Genomic DNA, 25,088 nt, shown 5'->3' with positions numbered 1-25,088 from the left:
AGAAAACAACTTCTCAAAGCCTAATCTTGATAAAGTTGCAGTTGTTGCATCACATTTGATCAGCCTCCCTGTACTATTAAGAGATAGATCACTGCCTTGCCAAAGAGCAGCTCCTGAGCTGGATATAAAGTCCCTCCCTCTCTCCTGGTCTTCTCACTCAGCAGGTCTGTTCTGTTAAACAGAAAACCAACTCTGTCTGCCCGTTGGCTGCCTCCTCCCCCAGACCTCGCTTCCTGCATTAATATTCAGCCTCTCAGCCAATGAGCGAAGCAGGGTGGATGACATCATGGGCTAGGGAACAGTGAGCAGCCAGTGAAGCATCCAGCCTGCCGAACAAGCTTGCTTTTAGGGTCAGGAACTGGTCTGACAAGAGAATGGCAATCCTGCCTTTAAACTGTCACTAGGACTGTGCGGCTGACGATGAATCCACCAGAGCTGCGGGCTCAACGGCGAAACACTGAGCAAGAGAATGTGAAGACATATTTCAGGTAATTCCCTCTCTGTGTATGGCAATAGGGGATGTGGAAGGGGGGAGGGGGGGGGGGGGGGTAGAGGAAGGAGGAGAGGAGAGGAGGAGGAGGGGGAGGCTGTGTATGTAGGGGTGCTTTGTAGCCTTTTTTCTTCCACTCTGCATTCTGCCCTGGTAAGAAGGCAGCTGTTTCATCAGCAGTCTGTCCGTGAGGGCGAGATGGAAATGGATGCCTGCATCAGATGGGCTGGAGATGTATTTGTATGATCATATACCCCCACCACCCCCCACCTGCATCACATCATCATCTCTGTATGCACTCCCTTGTGTCTCGCAAATAGCATCTTTATTGATGGGGAGGTGTTAGAATCAATGGAGGCGTTTGTGCAGGCCTTGTGTGTGTGTATGTGTGTGTGTGTGTGTGTCAGTCTAGGAGAAATGCAGCAGCTGCAGTGGCAACACTGGAACAAAAAAGAAGCAATGCTATTTTGGGTCTGTAGACCCGAGGCTGACGGATGGATCAGAGCTGTATATGCTGTGGATGGTGGAGGGAGGGGGGTGATGGATGGTTATTATGCTGATGGATGCTCTTTTGTTATCTCTGCACTGCCTCACTTGTGGCCTTTCTAGGGAGGGTTTCTCAGGAAGAAATTTCCAAATATGTCTTTCAATGACCACAGAGAGAGAGAAAGAGAGAGAGAGAGAGCAGAGAGGAGATGTGCCGCTGTCTCCTGGCTTTAACATGGATGTGTGTAGCAGTTTCATGGCGGCTGTAGTGACAGGGAGATATACAACATCTGGTCACCTGACTTCATTGGGGAGCGGAGGAGTGGGGGTGGGGGCCGGTCCTGTGAAAGCTGAGCTATTCTGCCTCGGATTCTTCCACTGCCAGCGGTGGTGGTGGCGGCGGATGGATGGATGGATGGAAAGGATACAGTAGTGAATGTGTCTCCCCATCATCACCTCTGCTCATTTAGATTGTGGTGTTACGAAGAGGGAGGTACATCTCCAAGGGAGCGCAGTCATCCTGTGAGAAGCAAGGCCTGATGGGAGACCTGTTGTCTGGCTGTCGTGTGAAGGAGGGATGTGAGGGAGTCATGTCAGTGATCGAGGGAGGTGGAGATGAGTAGAGGGGAATTGGGGGAAGGGATGCCGAAGGTGCTGCTCCCTTTCAACGTTGGCCTGTTACATTGATATAGATGTAATACATGCCCTTCCATTCAGCACTAATCTATCTGTAGAGGCATCATGACTGCACTCCTTTCACTATGTTCCCCCCCAAAGGGTTTGTATTGTGTCCACTGCTATCTTTATTTTATGGAATCATTAGTGTCCCTAACCACCACCACCACCACCGCCACCATGGCCCCTCCTTATATAACAATAACATAATTCGATGATCTAAACTGTCATTTCTACATGAAAATAATTGGTAATTTTGTCAGTGCGTAAAATAGTTTGTGCCAGTACAGCACATTACACAGCTCTGGGCTTGGCAGAAGACACCAGGCCTACAGTATAGTAATCTAATGCAGTGTGTCAGAGACAATCAGACAGAGATGCTGTGATATACCATTAGAGTGTTTGGTATTTATACGTCCTGCTGTTCACACTGATCTGTGAAACCGTTGCTGGGTAATTGGCTGCCGCTTCAGGTCTTAGACGCTGTGCATTATGTATTCATCACACCTTTATCTACACAGGTCTGTTACAGGCACATGGACAGTTAATAGCTCTGTATATTGTATGTCTGCATGGGTCTCTGGGTAGAGCTGCTTACTGTACCATCAGGTCACAGTATTCACACAGGCCTTTTTCCTTTGTGTAGGTTACAGGCACCTCATGCAATTTTTATATTTGCAAAGAAAGCTCACAGGCCAGTCAAAAGGTGGTAATGTGTCAGGTCTGTCTGATGTACTGTGCATTAGGGCCGTGTATTGGCAAGAATCTGACGATACGATACGTATCATGATACAGGGGTTACGGTTCAATATATCGCGATATATTGCGATACGGTAAGCAAGACGATATATTGCAATTTTTTAAATCTAATTTTAGGAAAACTGTTATAGTACAAAGAAGACACCAACATATGCATAAAATCTGTGTAAAAAAGTTGACTTTTTCATGCAATCTGAACAGTGGGATTTGCATTTACCACAGTCCCTGTAACATCCAACATCATAGCACTACTTTGAGAGGACACATACACTGAGATGACACAAATGAAATAAAGCATTGACTGAATTAATCTTTTCATGTGAACTATTGAACTGTTTTTGAGAATCAATACCGTCTCAGAAAACAAAATATCGCGATATTCAATATTTTCTTACACCCCTGTTGTGCATATGCTGCGCTGTATTACTAAATATGAAAGTAAAACTGCACCCTGTTTATAGTGTAAACATGAATTGTGCAGGCAAAGCTTATTGTGGTTTGGCTTTCTATGCAAATGTTTTCACAACTGAGCCTTGTCATGATCAACTTGCAAAACCAAAACTACCATTTTTATTAATCATATCATTTCTGTGAAGACCTATATATGGAATTACCTTTCAAGGTTGAAGGGAAGGAAACATGGAGAGAAAAACATCTATAAATCCACATTTAGATGGTAATTTACAGTATTTTTGTCCACTGTAATAAATGATGGTATATCTTTTCCTGGTTAACAAAAGAAATGTTTAATTCTACCTTGATTTGTCCGGCTTGTTATCTCTTAGCAATTTGGATAAATATACCAATAGATGTTTAATTTTCCTTTGTTTTATTGATGTTTTTAATATGATCATCTGTTAAGACCTGTGTGACCAAAATGAAATCTGCCACCATATATAAGCATAAATTGTCCAGCACCTTTCTTTAACATAATCATAGACAGCACATGATACAATCAGAGCTTTATTGTACACTGAAGCAATGTGAAACATTTCTTTTTTTTCAGTACATCTGCCTGTATGTCTCCATGGCTATTACTGTGTGCAGTTCTGGGCTTCCCCTTGTTTTCCACTGGCCGGTGTAACCCAACACACACAGCTTCTCTTACCTCACCTCAGCTAACAAAAGCAGTAGACACAGAACCTCATCTTGGCTTGTAGCCGGCTAACTGGGCTGCCTGAAATATGATAGTGGGACACACAACACATACAAGTATGCCTCCATCTGTTGAGGACTTAGTCTGGATGAGTTATGCTGCTATTGTTCGGTGCAGTTAGCCTTTAGGACGCTTGTTGACGGTTTATCAATGTGTAGTGGCCTCATGTGGGGTGTTTGTGTGTGTGTTTAAGGGCATATATCTGTCTAAAGCGGAGCAGTAGTCCTGTGGTAGGTGTGTCAGAGCTACAGTCTGTGTGTTGTGGATTAACATGTAGGATTGGAAGCCATCTGGCCATTTTGTCTCAGAACGGGGAGGGGGAGTAAGCGAGAGAGATGGATGGAGAGAGACAGGAAACACTCACACACTGACACATTGACACAGCTCCCTTCGTAATCTCCCTACTTGATGTCTGTTGCTACTTAGAATAGGGTTGTCTGTGTGTTTGTATGTGTGTTTATGTGTCCCTCTGTGCACTTTGCGACAAAGAGAGTCCCTCTGTGACTTTTTCTGACGTATCAAACACAAATCAGAAATGTGGCTTCAAGATAGTCAGAGAGATGTCTTGAGTGGATTCAAAGATTCTGGAGAGTAAGAGGTGTTAAAAGCCTTTATAGTATAAGATGATGCAATGCGTGAAGACGTTCCAGATGGATAGAGACTGCAGAGAAGAAAAAGATGAAGAATTGTTGCAGAGGAGGAAACAGGTTCAGGGAGTTTAAGAGATTAACAAGTTTCACTGCTGGGTCAAGAGTTTGCAGAGAGTTTGCAGAAGGGTGCAAGAGAGAGAAAAAAGACTGCAGACAACCTCAGATGTGGTTCAAAAAGTGACGGATTTGCTCTGATTGTTATAAACTCACATTTCAGCCCTCATTCTGTTTTGTATGCACAGAGGTGAGACCTTTACATATGCTCCAGCTATAATATCTATATTAGACGGTTAGGGAGACTTTCATTTCAACTGGCACAGGCACAGTTTTGGTGCCAAATGATAGGAAAGCTGTAGTCATGACCACATGATCTAAGATTTGTAACTCCAGGTAGAAGGAAATTACTCATCTGTCACAAACAAATAACATCTTTAGAGCTCAAGCTCATCCGGAGCGGTGCTGCTGTCCAAATAAACTACGACGAACTCAGTTTCTTTTCTTGGCTGCACGGAGGTGCAACTACTGTGTGTGGCACTGCCTCTCAGTTGATTCATTTGTTGACACAAATATTACCGTAGTCCCATGGCAATGTTTGTCTATGCAAAATCATAATGCAGCTACATGGGTTTGGCAAGGGAGACATTATCAAAATGAAATAGTTATGACACAACAGTAAGACATTATGTGCAGTATAGTTGTAGAACATGATACAGAGCCACACAGAAGGATATTACACTTAATCTCAAAAACTATATATTAAGTGACTGGCATACATTGCTGGGAAAAATAGCGTAGAGAATGACAGCATGTACATATGAACGGGTGCATTTTAACCCTTTCAACTGGACTCAGAGCAGGTGCACCAGCTGGCATTGCAGGAGGGAATCCACTCCCCTCTCTGCCTCCAGCTGGCACTCAAACATGCCCCCCCCATGCCACACTAATGCACAAAAAACAACAACATACACACACACTTTGGAACCTTAAAGCGGAAAATACGAGATGAGCATCCTTACCTGTGCTTGGTGCTCACATCTTTGTTAGGCACAAACTTACTGTAACTCAAACCACATCTTTTGGAGTAAGAAGAGTGACTAGTTACAGTAAAAGAGCAAAGATAGTCGCTGTTCGTACGAGTACAAATTCAAGGTAAGACGTGAAACAAAAAATTCTACAGTATAATATTTGAAACTCAGAGATGCTCACATTTCTGTCCGAGAATGTATCAGTGTGAAGGACAGGGAGCCGTTGGTGGCTCTTACTTGTCATTTTGATATGTTGTATGGCTCGTTACTTACAGCGTATTCATTCCATTCATGTATTCATGGTTTGCAGCCATCAACATGGGGCGTGGGTTACTTAGAATTTCAAAATTGTATGAAGTATTCAAGGTTTTGGGCATCCCCAATGTTCCCAATGTGACCTAGTGGTCCAAGATGCATGATTTATAACTGCAATGTCTTCTGTTTGATTCTCCCGCTGTTTCCTGAACTGTAAGTCTCCACGACCAGCTTTCAAATGAAGGAAAGATGCGATAAAGAGGTATTCAAGCTGTTTGAGTTGCTGACATAAAGTTACTGGAAGCCAACAGCAACCATAAAAAACATCTGCATCCATCTGTATTGTGGACCTGACTTCATTATTACAATCTCTGAAATCTTGAATGTAAGGCTAAGAGTAGAACATGAACGCAAAAAGACTTCATATTACTATCAAATGTGATTGAAAATAATGCATTCTGTCAAGTGAGATAGTGTTCATTCTGTCAGGGAAAAGGTATCATAATGTACTCATATGATAAATTGGCTCCGTCTATCAGAATAAACTAACAGTTATAGAAATGTGTTTTGAATAAAAGTAGGCCTTTCTGCCAGGAAGGAATAATCTCTCAAAACAGACAACCAGTTGTGTAAATAAGGTGGCTAATTCTGTCACGTTTTTAATAGCTTTTGTCTACTTGACAGAATGAGCCACCATGTTTTTAAGCACATTTATACTACTGCTAGTCCGTTTTCACGGACGTTTTCCACCTGGCAGAGTAAAGTGTCTCTCTTTAAAGCACTTTTATTCTATCGGTAACTCATCCGGAGAGAGCAGCTCAAACTGTCAGAACACGGTGCACTGCAGGTTTGTCAGCTGTGACTGTTCAACGGTTTTATTTCATGCTTTTTAATTTGATGTTGTTTACATTCTGCTGCTGGCATGTCACTATCAAAAAAGAAGTGCGTACACAGCTAATTAAATTACCTCAGAAAACACCTACCAAAATGATTACTTTGAGATGCAAAAGTCGGTTGAAAATGAGAAAACTAGCATGACAGGTTTAAGACATGTAGTGTAAGTGTGTGTGTCTGTTCAGCCTAACTAAATATTAAATGACAGCGAGCCCTCCAGCCTCCCCAGCGGTGGAGGTACTGTAGGGAGAGGAGGATGCCTGGTAAAATGAGAGTCATGGTGGATCGTAGGCTGTGGTGAATAAATAGATCTTGAGTGTAGACTAACCTGTTTTTCACTGCTTTGTTTTGAATATTAGAAAAGTTACTCCACAACTTGTGAGCACAGGGTTAGTTATAGTAAGTAAGTCAGATATAGTGTCAATATTTAGAATTTTGATTGCTGGAAAAACGACATCTCAACTCAAACTGCACATGAGATATGTGGTGGATTTAGTTCTGTGGAGTTCAATTTGTCTTTCATTGTTATATCCACTATAGAAAAATCTGGTTTTGTGACTGCTGTACAACCCATTTTCATTGCTGTGCAATGTGTGTGACATTTGTATGGAAACAGAACATTAATATATAATATAAATATAGTGAAAAAGTCCACCAGTATGCATACGCTATAATAACACTGGGTGTTTTCTACACAATCCATTCATAAAAATGCCACGATGAATTGAAACAAGATGAGACATCTGGCTGGTGGCTAATAATAGACCACTGGTTAGAGATGTTTACGCACTGTGGAGTGTTCTGTCTTAGTAAAAATAACCTTGATAGGATGTGAATCGACAGTGTTTCAGATCTGTGAGGGATGCAGTGTGGGAGGTCAGTGTGAATGGACTATTGCATCCATTTAGGTTTGCTTTTAATATTGTGTAATCATGCTCTAGTTAGCGTATTATGAACGGGTACAAGCCTTTTATAGAAACATGATTAAAAGATGTTCAACATTTCCACGGCTTTCTCCCAAGGCCTGTGTATCAGCTAAAAATAGAAGTCGGAAGAAAAGGTTTGATTTTGAGTAATGAAACACATGATTCTGCTGCTGTGACGCAACTGTCAAACAATTTCCCGCTTTATGAAAGGTGACAACAACTGAATCAATATTTATGAATATGTAACGAAGCTTTTATCAAGCTCTTGCTCAAGCATCATTAATATGTTAGTGAGTTCATATTTATTGTTACCCAGTATATAGATGTTTTTTGCCTCTCAAATGTTGCTGCAAAATTTTTTCCACAAACTGAAATATGAGACAGGAACTTCTAGTGAACTCAACAAGATTTATGCTCCGTTGTCGAGTTGAGAATAAACTCACACAACCCCGTCTCACCTGGTGTACGCAAACTGATGAGATTGCTGTGACTTGTCCCTTTCCTGAACCAAACGTTGGCAGCTGTATGCAAAGTAAAGAGTTTTTGCAGGAGGGGGACCGAACCAGAGAGGTGGAGCCTCGTCAGACAAAAGCTGATGTGTCAAACATTTTTATATCACAGTGAGCAAGTCGCAGACATCAAAACAGTGGCCAGCTGTATTTAGATGATTTGGAAATTCCAGGTTCAACGTGTGTGTCGGCTTCACAATGTCACATTTCAGCTCTTTTAGTCATTAATCTAACGACCTTATACGTGCAAACATGTTGCGGATTAAACAAACAAGATGTAACATGTTAATCAGCGATCTTTAGAGGTGCTGGTAGGAGGATTTAGATACCTTTAGGTAGAGCCAGGCTAGCTGTTTCCCTCTGTTTCCAGTCTTTGTGCTAAGCTAAGCTAACATTTGCCATACTGATATGAGAGTGGTATCAATGTTCTCATCTAACTCTCCCCAGACAACAATGTTGATGTTGGGCGATTCTGCAAAAGTCTGGATTACGTTCATCAATTCCAGATCCATGACTGAACGCACAATCTGGTACACACCCATGTGACCACATGTCCCAGGGAGACTGGACTCAACTTGTAGAAATCTTCAGGAAAAAGATCTATTTAATAACTTAAAGGTCCCATATTATAAAAAAGTGAGATTTTCATGTTTTTTTTATTATAAAGCAGGCTTAAGTCCTATATAAATACTGTGAAAGTATCGAAACACTCAATCCACAGGGAAATACACACAGCCCGTATTCAGAAACTCTGCATTTGAAACAAGCCGTCAGGATTTCTGCCCATTCGTGATGTCACAAATATACAATATTTAGACCATTACACGGTTTTAAACTTAAACATTCCAAATGTGTCCCAGTTTATTCCTGGTTGCAGTGTGTATGTGAATGTCATCAGCTGACAGGAAGTACACATCGACCCAAGCTGTTGCCTAGCAATGCAATTCTGTTGCAATTCCGTCAAAATGCGCTAAAACGGAGCGTTTCAGCCAGAGGGTAAATACAGGCATATTCAGGCTAACAGTATGAGGAAAATAAAGGGATTTTTGAACATTACAGCATGTAAACATGTTCTAGTAGAAACACAAAATACAAGTATGAACCTGAAAATGAGCATAATATCGGACCTTTAACAGCCATGAGGTGTCAAGGCTCAGTCACATAACATTATGTTCCCAAGTCAAACAAAATATGTTAAATTTTTCTATGAACTAAAAATAAATCAACTAAAATTAGATTAGATGATTTCCTCGTTGACCACATGAGGTTTTGAACTTGTGACCATTTCCCCTTTCAAAGACCGTCCTTTTTGACAGAACTGAACTATAACACCCGAAATCCTCCTCCCCCAACCTTCATATGAAATTAAAGGGGGTTAGCATATGCACTGTGACTTTGTGTGTTTGATTTTGACCTTGAGAGGCCGACCATGTGAGAGAGGAGCGTTAACATGTTGACATCTGTGTGTCGTCGGCCTCCGGTGCTCTAATGTCTGGGTGAAGTGTCTGAGGATGTCAAGTGAACTGGCCTTGTCTTTCTCTGCTCTTGTTAACAGTATAATGGGCCAACTTTTCCAAACCAGTAAAAGTATATGGACAGCACAGAGATAAAGGAGATAACAATGATATTGCAGCTCTGGAGTGTTCCCCCCCTCTTCCTCCTTATCCTTTGAATGTCCTCTAGCTGTCCGTCCCATCCAAGTAATCAGCATCCTTCAAAGAAGCACAGCCAAAGCTAAAGCCAAGTCAAACAGAGAGCCGTGTCCTAATCAGGGGCATGAAGAGCCGGGCTTATGGAGCCCTCCCCCCACAGCGGGGCCATTACTGGGCCGCTACGGGCTCAAGATTAGAGCCTCTTCCTGTGTTAGCCATTCAAATTCTGCATTAATGTTTGAAAGAGCAGAGAAAATGCCTGCTCTTCATGGATAGATTAATATTTTATGGAAGAGAAATGTGAAAACATCCTTGGTACTATTTAAGTTGAGCTGGTGTGTCTCTGTGTGTTTTTTTTAGACACTTGTGCATTCATACTGTATATCGCTGTCAAAACGTCACATCCTACCGGAGCAAGCCAAGCAGAATGAGGTTGTAATTTCTGATAAATTAGCATATCGTGGATCAGTGTTACAGCTGCGTTTGTGACAGAGATTGGTCGCTTAGTGATGTGTTTTTTTTCCTTGTGTGCTGAAATAGCCTCAGAGTTGATTTATAATGTCGAGAGACTGGCCTATCTGTGTTTCAGAAATAGGAGCTGCTTGTCTCAGGGACAGTGCACTCACTGACTGCTTGCCTGTCAGTCTGCACAGTAAATAGGTCAGTGTTTTATGTGAGTGAAGAATCAAGTAATGTCTGTGCCTCCATGAATCTGCCATCTTTAGCTGTGTGACTGCTCAGCAGATCGAACTGCTGCTGCTGCATGTGATTAACCAAATAGCCTCACAGCAGCAGTGGCGACCGCCTTTTGTAACATATAAAATCATTGGGTTTCCTGTGGTTTCCTGCTGTATTCTGCAGCTGTCTGATAAAGAAATGACCACAGTCAGACACTGAAGAGTTTTTCCAGCTACATAATTCATCCACACTGGCAGTTGTTGACCAAAATTATCATATTTATGAGCATGCGCTTTACCTTCACTGAAGTGTATTCTGCGTCCCAAGGAGGACATGAGTATCGAGGAAGCAAAGGCGCACAGTATGATTCACCCAATAAGCCTCAAGGAAATATCAATTTTATGTTTAAATGGTTCAGAACCTCCTGTCACCTCGTCATTATTTGATGTTGCAGATAGTGTATTTGCTGACCAGATAGTGACCTGATTGATCTCAGTTGCTGTTGTCAGGTCTTGCTTGTGCCAAGGGATGTACCGATCCGACTATTTATTTCCCAATACCAATAGCGGTACCTGGTAGGGATGTGACGGTGAGGACATTTTCTCACTGGTTAATAAACTTGTGACAACACCGGTGATACCGATTACACCGGCTATTTTACAAGAAAAGATGACGCCAATATGTGTAGCGCGTTTACTTTGATCTTTATCGTCGGGTGGCTGTGTGTCTGGCCACTCCGGTCTGACCTTTGCTGCGGGGCCGGAGGGGTCTACCTGACGCCGTTGCGCCGTGCACACCAGCTGTGACCACTCTGTCCTCCTCGCGGCGATTACCTCATTAACTTTACGGTTCCCTTATAGCATTGGGTTTAAATCTGTAATATTGCCAAATAGGCGCGTTTGCTTTTCGCTTCGACACCAAATCCTCCGCCATCTCTCGGTCTGTCAACTCTCTCTTTCGTCCCGTCAAAAAAGGCCCCTGCTACTCAGAGCGGAGACTCTGTATGGAGCAGATGCATTCACTTTCAGTTTGTAGCATCCAACTATGTATTGATAATAAGCCGCTGATATGCCAAAATTAACTAAATGGGTTTTATTTCTGTAAAAAAAAGCAAAACGGCGGTGGGTACGTAATGTAATCGGTGTTGTCCCGACCACCGTTTAACACCGGTTAACACCGACTACCGCGACAAGCCTAGTACAGGTCTTTGGTTATTGGCTGATACCGAGTACCGCGCCTCACTGTGTGGAAGTGACTGGGATCATTCTTTTATGTGTAAGGCAACATCAGGCTTGACTTAAACATTGCTTTCCTGACCAATAAATACATAGATGTGAATGTAAATTTATTTAATTGTTCTTTGTAATTAAAATAATAAATTGTACACCAGCAACTTAAGAAATCTTCAAAATTAGCAAGCGTTACAAGTGTAAAACTTTTTAAGCTTTCGGTATCGATGCATCCCTATTTGTGCCAAGTGCTCATGTTAGTGAATCCACATCTGTGTGTGAATAAAAGCTGTATGACACACTGCAGCTGGCAAGAAATGTGTTGAAAAGATTACGTATGTTAATGGATTAACAGAGGCATCAGTCACAGCTGCATTAGTCTGAACAAGGCAGAACCACTTGTGTGTGTCTTTGTAATGGAAAACAACTACAGGCAAGGTGGATACATGTGAGGGATTATGCTGACGTAGCTGAAACAGTTACAGTAATTGTGTACAGTATTTCCTCACATTGCCCTAGTGGTAAAATAATATATAATAACATATAGTATTTTGCCCTGTAGCCAATTGTCCCGACGACACTTTCACTTTAACGTTGGGCTCATGTGGCTTCCATGACATACAACCATGTCTTCTTTATTGTCTTCTTTGTTATGATAGCCAACTCCCTGTTGCTCCCCGTCGACATTGTGACATTACTTTGTAAACAGCAGAATTTAGCCGGGTTTTGTTGTTAGTGACACGCCTATAATCTCCAACCTGAGAGAACCTGTTTGCTGCTGTTGTTGTTTGGACTCTCACCTGGAACTCACCCAACACGCTAGAAACTGTCAGCAGCGTCACCCCCACCACCAGATCTTATCTCACAAGATCCTGGAAATACACCAGGAAAATATTCTTAAAAATCTACTAGCGGATTAAGATCATAAAGTGTTTCTCTGTAGCTGTCAGGTTGTTTAGAAATAGCGTGTGCCCTCCAGCTAAGACGAATCAACATTTTATTAGTGGAGTTAACCACAATCTGTCAGGAGTGAGTCTTCTTGGGAAGTGGTAGTTGACAGTTGATACCACCCTGTCACTGATTCAGTGTATATTTGTTGCATGAAAATTCATCTACAGCAAGCTCTGATGTATGGGCCGCCACCTACCAAATAATTTCCTGCAGTGATCATAGAACAGTTTGTCCGATTGAAATGATCACAATGCAGTTTCTGTGTTACATCCTCTTGCCAATTGAAAGTAAATTGTTATTCTCAGCACACCACCAGCAGAGGGGAACAAAAAACACTGTCCAGTTTATTAGGAAACATCAAGATTGTGTTGGTATTCTCTTATCTCAGACCAATATTTGATCTTTTCACATGATTAAGTATTGGCAGATATTGTGTAGTCTAGTTTATATGAATAAAACATGAGAATCAGTCTAATTACACATGAATGGTTAATGTTATCCAAGGGAAAAATAACTGTTGGATTAGATGAGAAACTCTTATGGAGATAAGACTGAAATATGCTGACTTAATCTAGCTCTGTGTGTACATAAATCTGTAGTAATTAAATGTCTATCAGGTAATAATTAGTTATTAGTGTTCTGTCCAAACAGGAAATGACGCATTACTGACAAATATGTTTCATAAGACAAGAATTATGTAATAATGATGTTACTGTCGACATATCTGATTAAATCATGGCCTGTTATCAATATATATTACATTTTTACACTAATCTAATTCCTTCATTCAAAACCAGTTCTTTTGGGGGAATTAACAAAGTGTAACCAACCATATTTTGCATTGGGCTAGAAGATGGTTACATAAAATTGTAAAGGCCACTGTGAAGGCACACACGTGTAATTTGTCAGAGGCAGTGAGCCCTGTGTTAAGAGCCGAGGAGTGGTCTTTGTTTGCTAATGTAGGTCTCCACTAAGGGGGCGGCCTGGATGGCCCGCTTTCTGGGACGGTGGCGCTCCACATCACATGATGGGCTTGGCCTCGGGGTGAGGCAGTGAAGGAGTTTAAGATGGTAGTGGGATGGGGAGATGGGAGATGAGGGGGATGAGGGGGATGAGTGATGGGAACGTTTACTCTTGCCAGTTTCTCTTAGAATCAACTCCTGTTTTTCACAGATGAACAGACCCCGCTGGACATCAGACTCCACCTCGCTACCAAATAACCTCAATTCAACATCACAATGAGAATTTCAGGAGTTGTGTCCTCTTCTAAATCTAAATAATATCTAAATCTGTTGTGCAAAGTATCAGATGTGTTAACAGAGAATATTTCAGACCTGCAGCCGGTGTCTCTCTAACAGGATTCCTCATGTTACAATGCTAAAATAGGCCAAGGCTCTAAAAATGCAATACTCTGAAACCGTAACTAGGAGACTTCTGCAAGCGTTAGATCTGTCTGAATGCAGCTAACAGGTCTTGATACGGCTTTGACACATTTATATTACCCCAGTTCTGCTGCTTCACAAACCAGAGACAAGAAATTCACCTCAGCCTCTATACAACTCCTAACACTGTCCTAACGAGAGCCCACATTTATCAGTACTCTGTGTACAAAACTAATTAATGTTTATGAAATAGAAGACCACTGAGTCACATGTCAAAATTTGTGAGACTGCCGCAACGCAGAAAGAATTGATTAAATAAACTCAATTTAGATTTTTAAAAAATCACTGGTCCCAGCTTTTTTAAATATGGATTTTAGCTGCTTTTCTCTGTATTACATCATTATAGATTTAATACCTTTGAGTTTGTCACAGTTGGTAATAATGGTGCCTTCAAATGGGGTCATATTTACCGTGTTCACGGAAAGAGTTCATATGAACGTCCCCCTCTTGTGGTATTCACGACCTCGTAAGTTTCTGAAAGCTCAGAGTTCACGAGTTGTGACGTGTTTGTTGACGTTGTCAGAAATGGCGGAGGCCATGGGAGTTACTTTTTCAATGCATATTAACTGAATATATTGTAATTTTAGTGGTATATTGTTTTTCTTTGTAATTTTTTAATAGGTCATAGGACAAAGCTGACAACCATGGGGGATCGTGCCCCCTCGTCGCTGGGGCCACATCTGTTGAACCAGTCCCCAGGCACAATTAGGGCCTCAGACTCACTTGCTGTTTTTAAATCTAATCTTAAAACTCACCTGTTCCTTTTAGCTTTCCCCTAGGGTTTTATAATTACTATGATTTTATAGCATTTCTAGTTTCTTTTAACTTATGTCAGGAAGTAATTTGTCTATAATTTTATTTGTCCTATTTTTACGCTTTTAATCGCATGTTTCTTGTGTAAATTGTCTTAACGTTGTGACTGTTTTGCCCTTGCCCATGTTGATATTCCCAACGGCCTCATCTTTTTCCTCTGTCATTATACCTTTGCATTTCCTGTATTATGTTACCCACTTGCTAGCTTGCTAAATTGTCAGCCTCTGTGACTTCTAGACGCCGACAGTAACGTTAATGTTGACGTTGCTTAGCAGCGGTGTTCTTCACGACTTAACAACTTGGAACGGCAAGCATATCGTGTACACGACTTCCCATGTTGTAAACACGAGCTTACGAGTTTCATTTGAAGGCACCAATAGAAAACAGGAACTGGACCCAAATACAGACAGTAGAGGAGGCAGTAGAATGATTTCAGTGATTTATTAAAGAGAAGACTTACCGAGTCCAAATGAAGCAGTAGGTCCGGCTGGCAGGTAACAGTAAAAGCCGAGGAAACAAGGAAAATACCAGTAACTCACTGAGAAAACTTGACATTAGGATAAACTCTTGGCAAATCACTACAGAAGGAAAAAGACAGGAGGCACAAATGTAATAAGACAAACTGGCAAAGAACAAAGAACTGAGTATATGTACAGTAGTGAATGACTGATTGGGGCAAAAAAAAGCAATCTTAAAATGTTACATCGCTCCGATTCCGATGGCCAATTCACGCGTCCCTACTGATCTATACCAAGATATTTTAACTCTGTACTCCTCTCTCTTTCTCTCTCTCATAGGACATTGTGAGTGCTACTAAAGATGTCTGATAGTGTTGATATTGAAGAGAAACCACCAGCCCCCCCCTTGAGAATGAACAGTAGTTCCCGAGACTCTTCATCGCTGAATCACGCCTCTAAACCGCTTCCAATGGCTCCTGAAGAGAAAAACAAGAAAGTCCGCCTGCGCTCCATCTTCCCCGGGGGAGACAAGAGTGAGTATCCTCCCCCGCACGTCAACCTCACGCTCTGCCCCACTTTGATTCATCTAATTTACTAGTTTACCTGTGTATACAAATGCTAGAGATCAGCCCTTTAATCAGTTTTTGTTCCTTTCCTGTAGCAAACAAGAAGAAGGAGAAGGAACGTCCTGAGATATCCCTACCCTCAGACTTTGAACACACCATTCATGTTGGCTTTGATGCTGTAACAGGAGAATTCACAGTGAGTATCTCTTTCACCTGAAAATCAAGCATAATATAAACAGGGACTGATGTGCTTCTAAAGTCCTCCCATCTAAAAGCACGGTCCCAGGCAAACATTTCTAAAATTCCCTGAAGTAATAAAGTCAACTCATGATATATTTTCCTCCGCATAAAGTTGAAAATACAAGTGACTTGAATGACAATCACTCTATCTCCCCTATCAAGTGAAACCTGCACTGGAATCCTTCAGCGTTTCTTAGTAAATTACTTTTTAGCTGCAGTTTCTGTTGGCAGTAGATGTTTTATTCTTACGTAAGCCTATATCATACCATGACACTGCATTTTCCTTCTTTTATTTTATCTGTTTACACTGAATTTGATCAATTTTTTTCAGTTATTCATGGAAAAAACGTTTTTCATTTTTTTAATACTTCATACTACAGTATATCCCAACAATTGAGTACACTTAGTAGATATAATATATTAAGACTATTACACTTAGACACTAGACTCCTCTGTTTGACACAATAGTGAGTGGTTCAATACAATAGCCCCAAAACAAAGCTTATAAAGCTTTTAAAGGTTCAGTTTTTGATTCCAGAGATGCTTATTCAGCTCTTGTTGCATTGTATTGTATTACGTACATTACACCTTGAATTATGTTCTTCCTATATACTGGAGGGGAAGTTTTTGTAATGAATTGCATTATATAGTACAAGTGTTTAGAGCTGCATGATTATGGCCAAAATGATAATCACAATTGTTTTGATCAATATTGAGATCGTGATTATTTATCATGATTACTCATAGATTTTAGAGAGAAAATATTTTTATTTCAATGTCACATTTAAAAAAACAGAGCGTTGCTTTCACTCATTCCAACCATCAAAAACTCTAAATGTTATTACTGGTATTTTACTTTGTTATTGTCATCTATAGTGGTTATTTACATAAAAACACACAATTAAAATGATTAGGAAATAAACGATTGTACTTTTATTTAAATATTTGCTTTGATTAAAAAAAGATCTTGGTATTAGTAGTTCTAATTATATATTATAAACTGCTTAGAGCTAGTGTTAGGAAGCTAAACAGGTCATAATTCCCTCTCTAACATCTATTTTATATTTTTGTGAAAACATCTCCTTCAAACAACTGTATTTATTCAAATTTCTCACCAAAGCTACATTTTACAGGATTACATTAGAACTTGATTTATGCAGCAGAGTTTTCTGTGAGCGGAGCATTTTAAACGTCAATATCATAGTCGATCATGTTAATTTAATTGTGGGAAGCCAAAATAATGATCACGATTAATATTCGATTAATTGTGCAGCCCTACAAGTGTTCATGATATTGTTTTGCACACCTTGTATATGGTAATCACTTATCCTTTAGGTGATCCTCTGTTATGGGAAAAGCATTGACATTGTGCTATCAAGAATGAAAAAACATAAACGGATTTTATGTACTGTTAATTTATTCACTGTTAATTAATTTAATTTGGTAAATGAAAACATGCATTAGCTATAATAGCATAATAATGGAACCCTAATACTGTAACATGGAAAAATGGTTTCACAATACCGGGACTAATCTATAACACAAAAGTGGTGTCTAGTCATATTTGTTTAGAACTGAGAGGATAATAATTCTTGTTCAGGTGACCAAAGTGGCGAGGGCTGGAGACTCTGGACATCTGAGTATTGGACGTGAGGTAACCGGATTTAGAGAGAGAGAGAGAGAGACAGGAAATTCCACCACAAAGTAGACTTTATTTGAGATGACTTTCCCCTTAAACCTCAACAAGTGGTGTAGCTGCATTGAATACACAAACATAGGGAGATGCATGACATAAACTGCATTCCACATGCATTTACTCATCGTCTCAATCATCAGGCAGATAATACTTGAACAAACACTAATAATAATAATCCAATGACACATGGGAGGTCTAAAGTTCACCCTTGCTTAGTTGACTCTGAACAGCACAGGTGAGCCTCTGGGTCCTCTCAGAGCTCATCGGGATAAAGGCGAACATGAAACGCTCTCTAACAATTATTTTTAAATAAAAGAATTGATGAGCAATCCATGACCTGAAAGCACTCTTACCCTCAGGGATAGACCTACTGCATGTTTTTCCCGTCTATTTGACTTCCAAATGTCCTGCAGTCAGTCCATGACATCAGTAACAAATAGTTCCTTGTTCATTTGATAAGCTGTGTGCTTATGACACACACACACACACAGAGCTCCATTAAGACAGTTTTAAACCTCTTTGATTTCACTTCTTTCATGGCTTTCTGGGAGGATACAGTATATTACTGTTGATTTGCCCCTTGATCCCCCTCCAAGTATCAATTTTTTTCTCCTTTCACAGAACAAGGCTATTTTTTCAACAGCTGCTTTGAGTGTAAAAATAGCCACAAGTTTACAAAGATGGCATGAATGAAACCCATTGTTGAACTATAGGCTACATTCAGCCCCTGTAAAGAGCTTAATGTCCATCATCAGTGGACACTAAAACATGCAAAACATAGGCTAAAACAGTAGTATTGAAACACCTCTAAAGCTTACTAATTAACATTGTATATCTTGTTTGTTTAACCTGCACAGAAACTGAAATGTCCACTAAATATGATTATACAGCCAGCAGCCACTATCTTTCCTCAAGACAAAACTTGAATATTGTAGCCAAAATGTTGTTAACATTCGAACGGTGTCTATTTGTGCAGGGTATCCCGGAGCAATGGGCGCGGCTCCTACAGACCTCGAACATCACGAAGTTGGAGCAAAAGAAGAACCCGCAGGCCGTGCTGGACGTCTTAAAGTTCTACGACTCCAAAGAGACCGTCAACAACCAGAAATATATGAGCTTCACCTCGGGAGGTAAACAACTCTAAACATACTACTAAAATGAAATAACATCATCACACCAATATAACAAAATTAATTCATATTTATTCTTACGTCTAATACAGAAGATTACAAGAATGTTCCTCTCTGTTTCAGACAAGTCGGCACACGGGTACATAGCAGCAAACACTCTGGTGAGTTCTTTTATCTCTAAGCACCAAATCTGACAAAATACATGTATATATCAGTTAATAACCCCTATCTACTATTTAATGCTAAATTTTAAATGGCTTTTTAAACATTTTCCCCTTTTTGTTGGAGGTTGCTCCTCTGTCTGATTTATTAGGAGTTTTATTGCTGCTCTTCATATCTTGACCTCCCTAGTGTCTGGTTATTATAGTAAAAACATTACAAGTACAAATCAACCCAATCTCCGGTTCTTAGCCATGCACGATCTCTGCCATATTTCATTGGAAAAAATCTCTCAACTCAAAGCCATATTTATTCATGATTTATATGCATCCAACAGTGTAATAAAAAAACAGGTAAGTTGCAACATGACGTGGCTTTATTTCTTCGTCTTGAACCTTTCCAGCTACACCACAGTAAATCTTCCTCACTTAACTATCAATAACTCTGTCTGGAAATTTCTGGGATAGATACTCTACAGCACTTCTGCCTCTAATGGGCAAAATGTGCGTGCTCCCCTGCTAGAGGCTTACTGCCCTCACTATGCGGCGTAATGCCCTGAATTTTACATACACGCCAATCAGTCTGCAGCTCCAGCACAGAAACGGTGACTTCTGCGAGAGCCACTGTTACTCATTGTTTATTTTTCCAATCTACTCAACCAGATTTTGAAATAGCCATAGACAAGCTTCACTGGAGGCTCAACTGCATCTAGAAGGACTCCCGCTGTGCTGACCTCATTCCTGGCTTTGACCACAGTAATCTATGCTTCGAATGCCTTGGCCTGTACAGGCTCAGCCGGGTGAAGAAGTGGAATCTGTTCAGTGGGATTCGCCGCCCCAGGCAAACTACAATGGGATCACTTAATGCAGGGCTATTGCTTGAAAGTGCCAGTGAAGGTTGAGCGGGTGTGGCAGTGAGTCTAAAAGTGTGCGAGCCCAGTGAGGATATTTGAGAGCATCTCAGCCTTGGACTGTCACAGTGGTCCTCGGCCTGCAGAGGTGACTCAGCTGTTGGCTCCGGTGGCACAGATTTCATCCCGCATCGTCTCAGGCAAGCAGAACTATACAGGAGAGGTGCCAATATTTGGTCTGTAGAAGCAAACTGTCTCTTTTCAGAGAGAAACAGTAACCCATCAGGAGCTACCTGATGCAACGTCTACTAACCTGCAATGCAGGTAAATATTTGAGAGCTGGCGTGTTGTTTTCCTCTCTGCTACAGCTCATGTCTACCCTGCAGTTTTCTTGTCTCGTCATTAAGGATTAAAGAACTGCTTTTAGTCAGATGGAAAAGAGACTCATATTGTAAGATCTCTGGGTGTTATTTAACTTCTTTGAGCATCCGTTTGAGCCATGTCGTGAGTCGATCAAGTGCGTCACCTTGACCTTAGCTCAGCGTACATTTATAACTGCGGATAATGCATCCAGGGACACTGTGTTGCATCCTAATTCATGCTTTCATGCAGACCAAGTTGTAATTACATTTGAGATATCTCTGTCAGACTTTACTTCCTGTGCCTGTGTCCACTCTAACGTGCTACCTCTAGCAGGCAATAGACTCACCTAAGAAACAGTTTTGGCAGGAAACACTCTGGTTTTATAATACACAGAAATGAAGATGAAACTTAGGACACGTTGGCAGTGTTTCAGGATCCATTTTATTGCCTCTTTGTTGCTGCTTTAAGTGATTAATATCTTGGTCTTGATGGTGTTTGTGTCCTGGTGTTACATGTGAGGAGTTTCCCCTGTTTAGCCATCAGCCAAGTCATATATTTCATTTCACATTAGTTCTAATACCAACCAGGAAGTGTCAGACCACAGGATTTATCTGACAGCTCGACCACTGTTCATATATCTACGTTCACAGTGTGTTTATTAGTGTGAGCTTTACCTCACATTACACTCGACATTTCATCTCTAGACATTACTGTTCAACTTAACAAAAACCTTAGACTCCAGCATTGGTGCATGGAGGTCACAATTTTGCTTTTATAATTCCTTCATGATACCTTGCAGTTCAGGTGTGCTCACACAATACATGGCATCCTGCCTGTTGTGTAGAGGAGCAGCTGAATAATAATATGCATCTGTAATTAATAATGTTGGAATTATCAAGTCAGTATTATGTTTTTATATGGTAGCAGCTCAGCATGATTTGTCAGATCAAATAGTTGTTAGTTCAGTCAGGTGGCTCTGCATTGTTTGTCTTGAGAAAATCTGGCAGTCATTTTCAGGCTTTTTAAGTAAAAAGCTTCCAAAATGCTACACTTTAATCCCTAAATAGGTAGTTAATTAGAAATGAGTTGACGCTCAGAAGTCAACAACAATTGCGAGGACATGACGCAATGTTTATTCATTGCACGGTCATAATTATGATGGTCATAAATGTTTAATAGCTACAATAGAAAACAGCATTTGTCCATTCAGATCAATGGGAGCAGCCACTTCATCTTCACCAGAGCGTTATAGAGCCACTTTTATTTACAGTGAAACCATTTTCCCTGCCTGAGCAGCAATTATGTTCAAGTATCCAAAACAATTCTGCAGTAATAAAACACACAACTTTTTAAATTTTTTACCGTGTGCCCGAAAAGTGCACAAACAAATATATCAGAAAAGAGAGCTAAATTGTAACACATTTGTCTGTATGTGGGGGTGCTCATATACGATGACATTACTGGACAATAATTGAGGTGTCTCATGGATTGCATCTTCAAATGAAACAGAGGTGGAAGCGATCGTCCATATAGTGTTCAAATAAAAGCTGATTAAAGTAGCATTTTATGCAAGAAATTTGAAAAATATGTTCTAGGCTTGGGCAAGGACGGTCCTTAGGCGGTATTATTTGTCTCCATCATGTCCCCTCAGACTGCGAGAAAATTTAAGGACCCAATGTCCACCCCCTGCCCCATACCCTCCCCCACCCCCTCCCCTGAAGTCCACTTACTCTTAAACATTGTGTGGGTTTGTTTTGAGTAAATCCTCCCATTTTCAACCTTCACATTCAGAACCGACTGCTGTCATCTGGGCCTCCTGTCAGCCTTAGAACCTGCAGCGCATTATTTGACAAGGTAACTCCTCCATATTACTTTCCACATGATGTATCTCTGCATTGGCTCTGAAGCTAAATTTGATCTCCTAATTCTGATTATTCCAACTGGCTCATGCAAAGCGCACATTAATATTTGATTTTTAGATGATTGGATCTGTTAGTTTTTGATGTTACTATTTATTATCTTCCACAAGAGCACCTCTTATCTTTTTTCAAACCACTGAAACGGCAGGGCAGGGGCGCATGCCACAGAGGGTTATGTGATGACTGTCAAACTGCATGTATGAGCTCATATTCTTTAGAATAATGTGCCCTCATCACCATTGTAGACATTACCGCATGGCTCTGAAAAGAAAGGCAAAAAAAATGGCACTGCTTACAGTTAGACGCTCATTTCTGCACTGCAGTCTTGGCCCGGCCCTCGGTGGAGTGGGTCAGAGGCCCAGTATGTCTGAATGAGGGACTGAGCCAGACCCTCTCCCTTTAATCACTAGAACTAAGCTGCACTGCTTCATTTATGCATGACGAGACTGGAAACGGATGAAATGTTTCCACTCCATAAGAGGAAAGATGATCCAAGGCTAGCAGAGTTTTTGGATGGGGGGGAAATAAAGGCTGAGCATTAGGAATAATAAATATGCCTGAGGCTTATTAATCGCACTTGTTAAAATGTATCTAGAGGATGTCTATCACCATATTGCACATTATTGCAATGTGGCAGCATGTAAATATAACAGTTTGTTACTTTAACATTCATAAAAACCCTCAGATAAACTGCACTGAATGGCACCTCACTCTCTTAATGCTTTCACCGGACTCATAATACTTCCCTTCACTATTAACAAAACTGCTCCCAACAATTTAACCCCATTCATATTTGTTTGTTTGTTTGTTTTTTTACACAAAATGCCTGATGTATCACAACAGATTAACTGTATTTTGTCACATTTTGAATAACATGTTGATATGATCTGAAGGTAACACTTCATTTTACAGGTCTGCAAATTGCATGGTTATTAGGTGATAATTAGCAAGTAAGTTTTTTAGAATTACTGCCAAATTACCCCGATATTTAACTCAAAATGTATCAAAAATTACTTTATTATAAACATTATTTAATAATTATATGCTAAAATAGCATATAATAGTTAAAATAGGGACCTGAGAAGCTAACATCATTGAGAAGCGGCTGTGTGCTGCTCTTCATTGGAGCTGGAAAACAAAGAAATTATAGAAGACCCTTCTGATCAGGCACAAATCTCCCCATTGTGTGACTTATTGTCTACACAAATGTAACCTGGTAGCTAATAATTTCAAATAGGTAAATTGCTAACTATCATCTAATTACCATGAAATTTGTAGACCTGTAAAAATGAAGTGTGACCAATCTGAATCTGTTATATGGTTGGAGCAATATATAAAAAAATGAATCCACCATCACGCTTGTATGTTAGACAAAGTTTCTTTTGCAACTCAACTCGCCAGAACTCAAACTCTGTTCATGGCTGGTTTGGGGTTTGCAGGCAGTTTACTGTGGTAAACTGTGTACATTTTTGTAATTTGGGGAAAAAAATTGAAGATCTGCACACACTCTTTTCATTCCAGCCTGCTACAATGCACAATGCATCCAGACTCACTTACATCTCTACCCTCCAGGGTGCCAAAACATCATCGACAGAGCCCCCGATCGCCCCGCCTGTGTCAGAAGAGGATGATGAGGAAGAAGAAGAAGAGGAGGAGGAGGAGGAAGAAGAGGAGGACGACGACGAGCAGCCCCCGGTCATCGCGCCTCGGCCCGAGCACACCAAATCTGTGAGTTTATACGGCTGGGTGAAATCACTCTGAATGCAAAATCCCCTCCCCTGCATTTCTTTGACTCCTTTCTCCTCTCAGATCTACACGCGCTCCGTCATGGAACCAAAGCTTCCCACTCCCGTGAAAGAAGTGGTGACTCCACCGGAGTCGCAGGTCCAGCCGGACAACACGTCCAACACAATGTACCGCCACACTGACCGCCAGAGGAAGAAGTCCAAAATGACAGATGAGGAGATTCTGGAGAGGCTCAGTATGTTTCATTAGCCACCAAAACACTTTATATTTTATTTTTTCCCACTTTAGTTCAGTTCAGTTGTATTTTCTGTGAATTGTATCTCCGTATATTATTGTAAAAGCCTTCTCCACACTGCCAGGAACTATTTTGGTGGAGAAATCCTAAATTTCTTGAATTATTCATCTTTATTTGCCTAAAAACAATTGAATATAAAGATATTATCCCAAATTGTAGACCAAATTTTAAATTAAATGTCTGTTCAATAAGACCGTTTGGGCAGGGCATATTATCTATGCATGACACAATAATGATAAAATCAAATCATGTAGAATTTAAAGTCGTCCTAAGTTTAAAGCCACACATTCCCGAGAACAATACTGAGGATATGACCTTGGTGTCGAATAAATCACTACGTGGTGATTCAGAAGACAAGCTGGATATTTGGTTCCAGTGGCTGTTTCCACTAGTGCACCAAGTCTGTGTATTTAGAAGAATTATGCAAAAGAACAGGGAGCACTAGTGTAATCAAATTTTGACAACAAATTACCTTTTTTTCATTGATTGTGTCCGTCCCTAGATCACTCCTCTCTGCAATGTAACTTGTAGAAGTAGTAGCTACAATGCAATGCAACTACTGCAATGTAACTACAATGAAGTAGAGATGCATGTACTTAGCAGGGCATGTCTGAAATAGAAGGGCAGAAAAGGGTCTGTGGTGATGTTTTCTGTGTATTTGTGTGTTTGTGTGAAGGCCGTCATGACTGTGTGCGCCCACACAAACTCAATCACTACATATCTGCTTTCTCTCTGACTCAGGGAGTATTGTGAGCGTGGGGGATCCCAAAAAGAAGTACACACGCTTCGAGAAAATAGGACAAGGGTAAGTCCGTCCGCGATCACAAACCGGTCGTCACAGTTACTGAAATAGAGCAATTTCAGGAGCAGTCAGTCTCGCCAGGAGAGACGGAGCGGTAGTAACCACCACAGGCAGAGGGAGGGTTAGGTCGAATGACTGGGAGAAAAATAAGTAGAGAGGAAATGAGAACTGTATCCTGAAATTGGCCAAGAGCCAGATTAGCTCAGCCATCTCTCTCTCTCTCTGCAAGTCTTTCTGTGTTTTACACATCTACACAGATACAAACTGTGGTTGT

The 25,088-nt window shown here is 40.8% G+C and overlaps 1 protein-coding gene across 4 annotated transcripts; it reads left to right on the top strand.

The window, feature by feature from the left end:
- The first annotated feature begins 261 nt into the window (after positions 1–261).
- Positions 262–24,868, top strand: LOC141753137 (serine/threonine-protein kinase PAK 3-like). Of its 4 annotated transcripts, none has more exons than XM_074611514.1 (9): positions 262–488; positions 15,388–15,581; positions 15,710–15,810; positions 18,527–18,680; positions 18,804–18,841; positions 21,844–21,906; positions 23,493–23,699; positions 23,781–23,952; positions 24,754–24,868. In XM_074611514.1, exons 2-9 carry the CDS (start codon positions 15,410–15,412, stop codon positions 24,819–24,821), a joined length of 975 nt encoding a protein of 324 aa, XP_074467615.1. In that variant the 5' UTR covers positions 262–488; positions 15,388–15,409; the 3' UTR covers positions 24,822–24,868. The 4 variants fall into 4 exon arrangements, with proteins under 4 accessions (XP_074467615.1, XP_074467617.1, XP_074467618.1 ...); XM_074611515.1 differs by having other exon boundaries at positions 264–488; positions 23,544–23,699; XM_074611516.1 differs by lacking the exon at positions 21,844–21,906.
- The last annotated feature ends 220 nt before the right edge of the window (positions 24,869–25,088 follow it).

The sequence above is a fragment of the Sebastes fasciatus genome, chromosome 16 (genome assembly GCF_043250625.1).
Source record: "Sebastes fasciatus isolate fSebFas1 chromosome 16, fSebFas1.pri, whole genome shotgun sequence".
Lineage (NCBI taxonomy): Eukaryota > Metazoa > Chordata > Actinopteri > Perciformes > Sebastidae > Sebastes > Sebastes fasciatus.
This window is presented reverse-complemented; position numbering and strand designations above follow the sequence as displayed.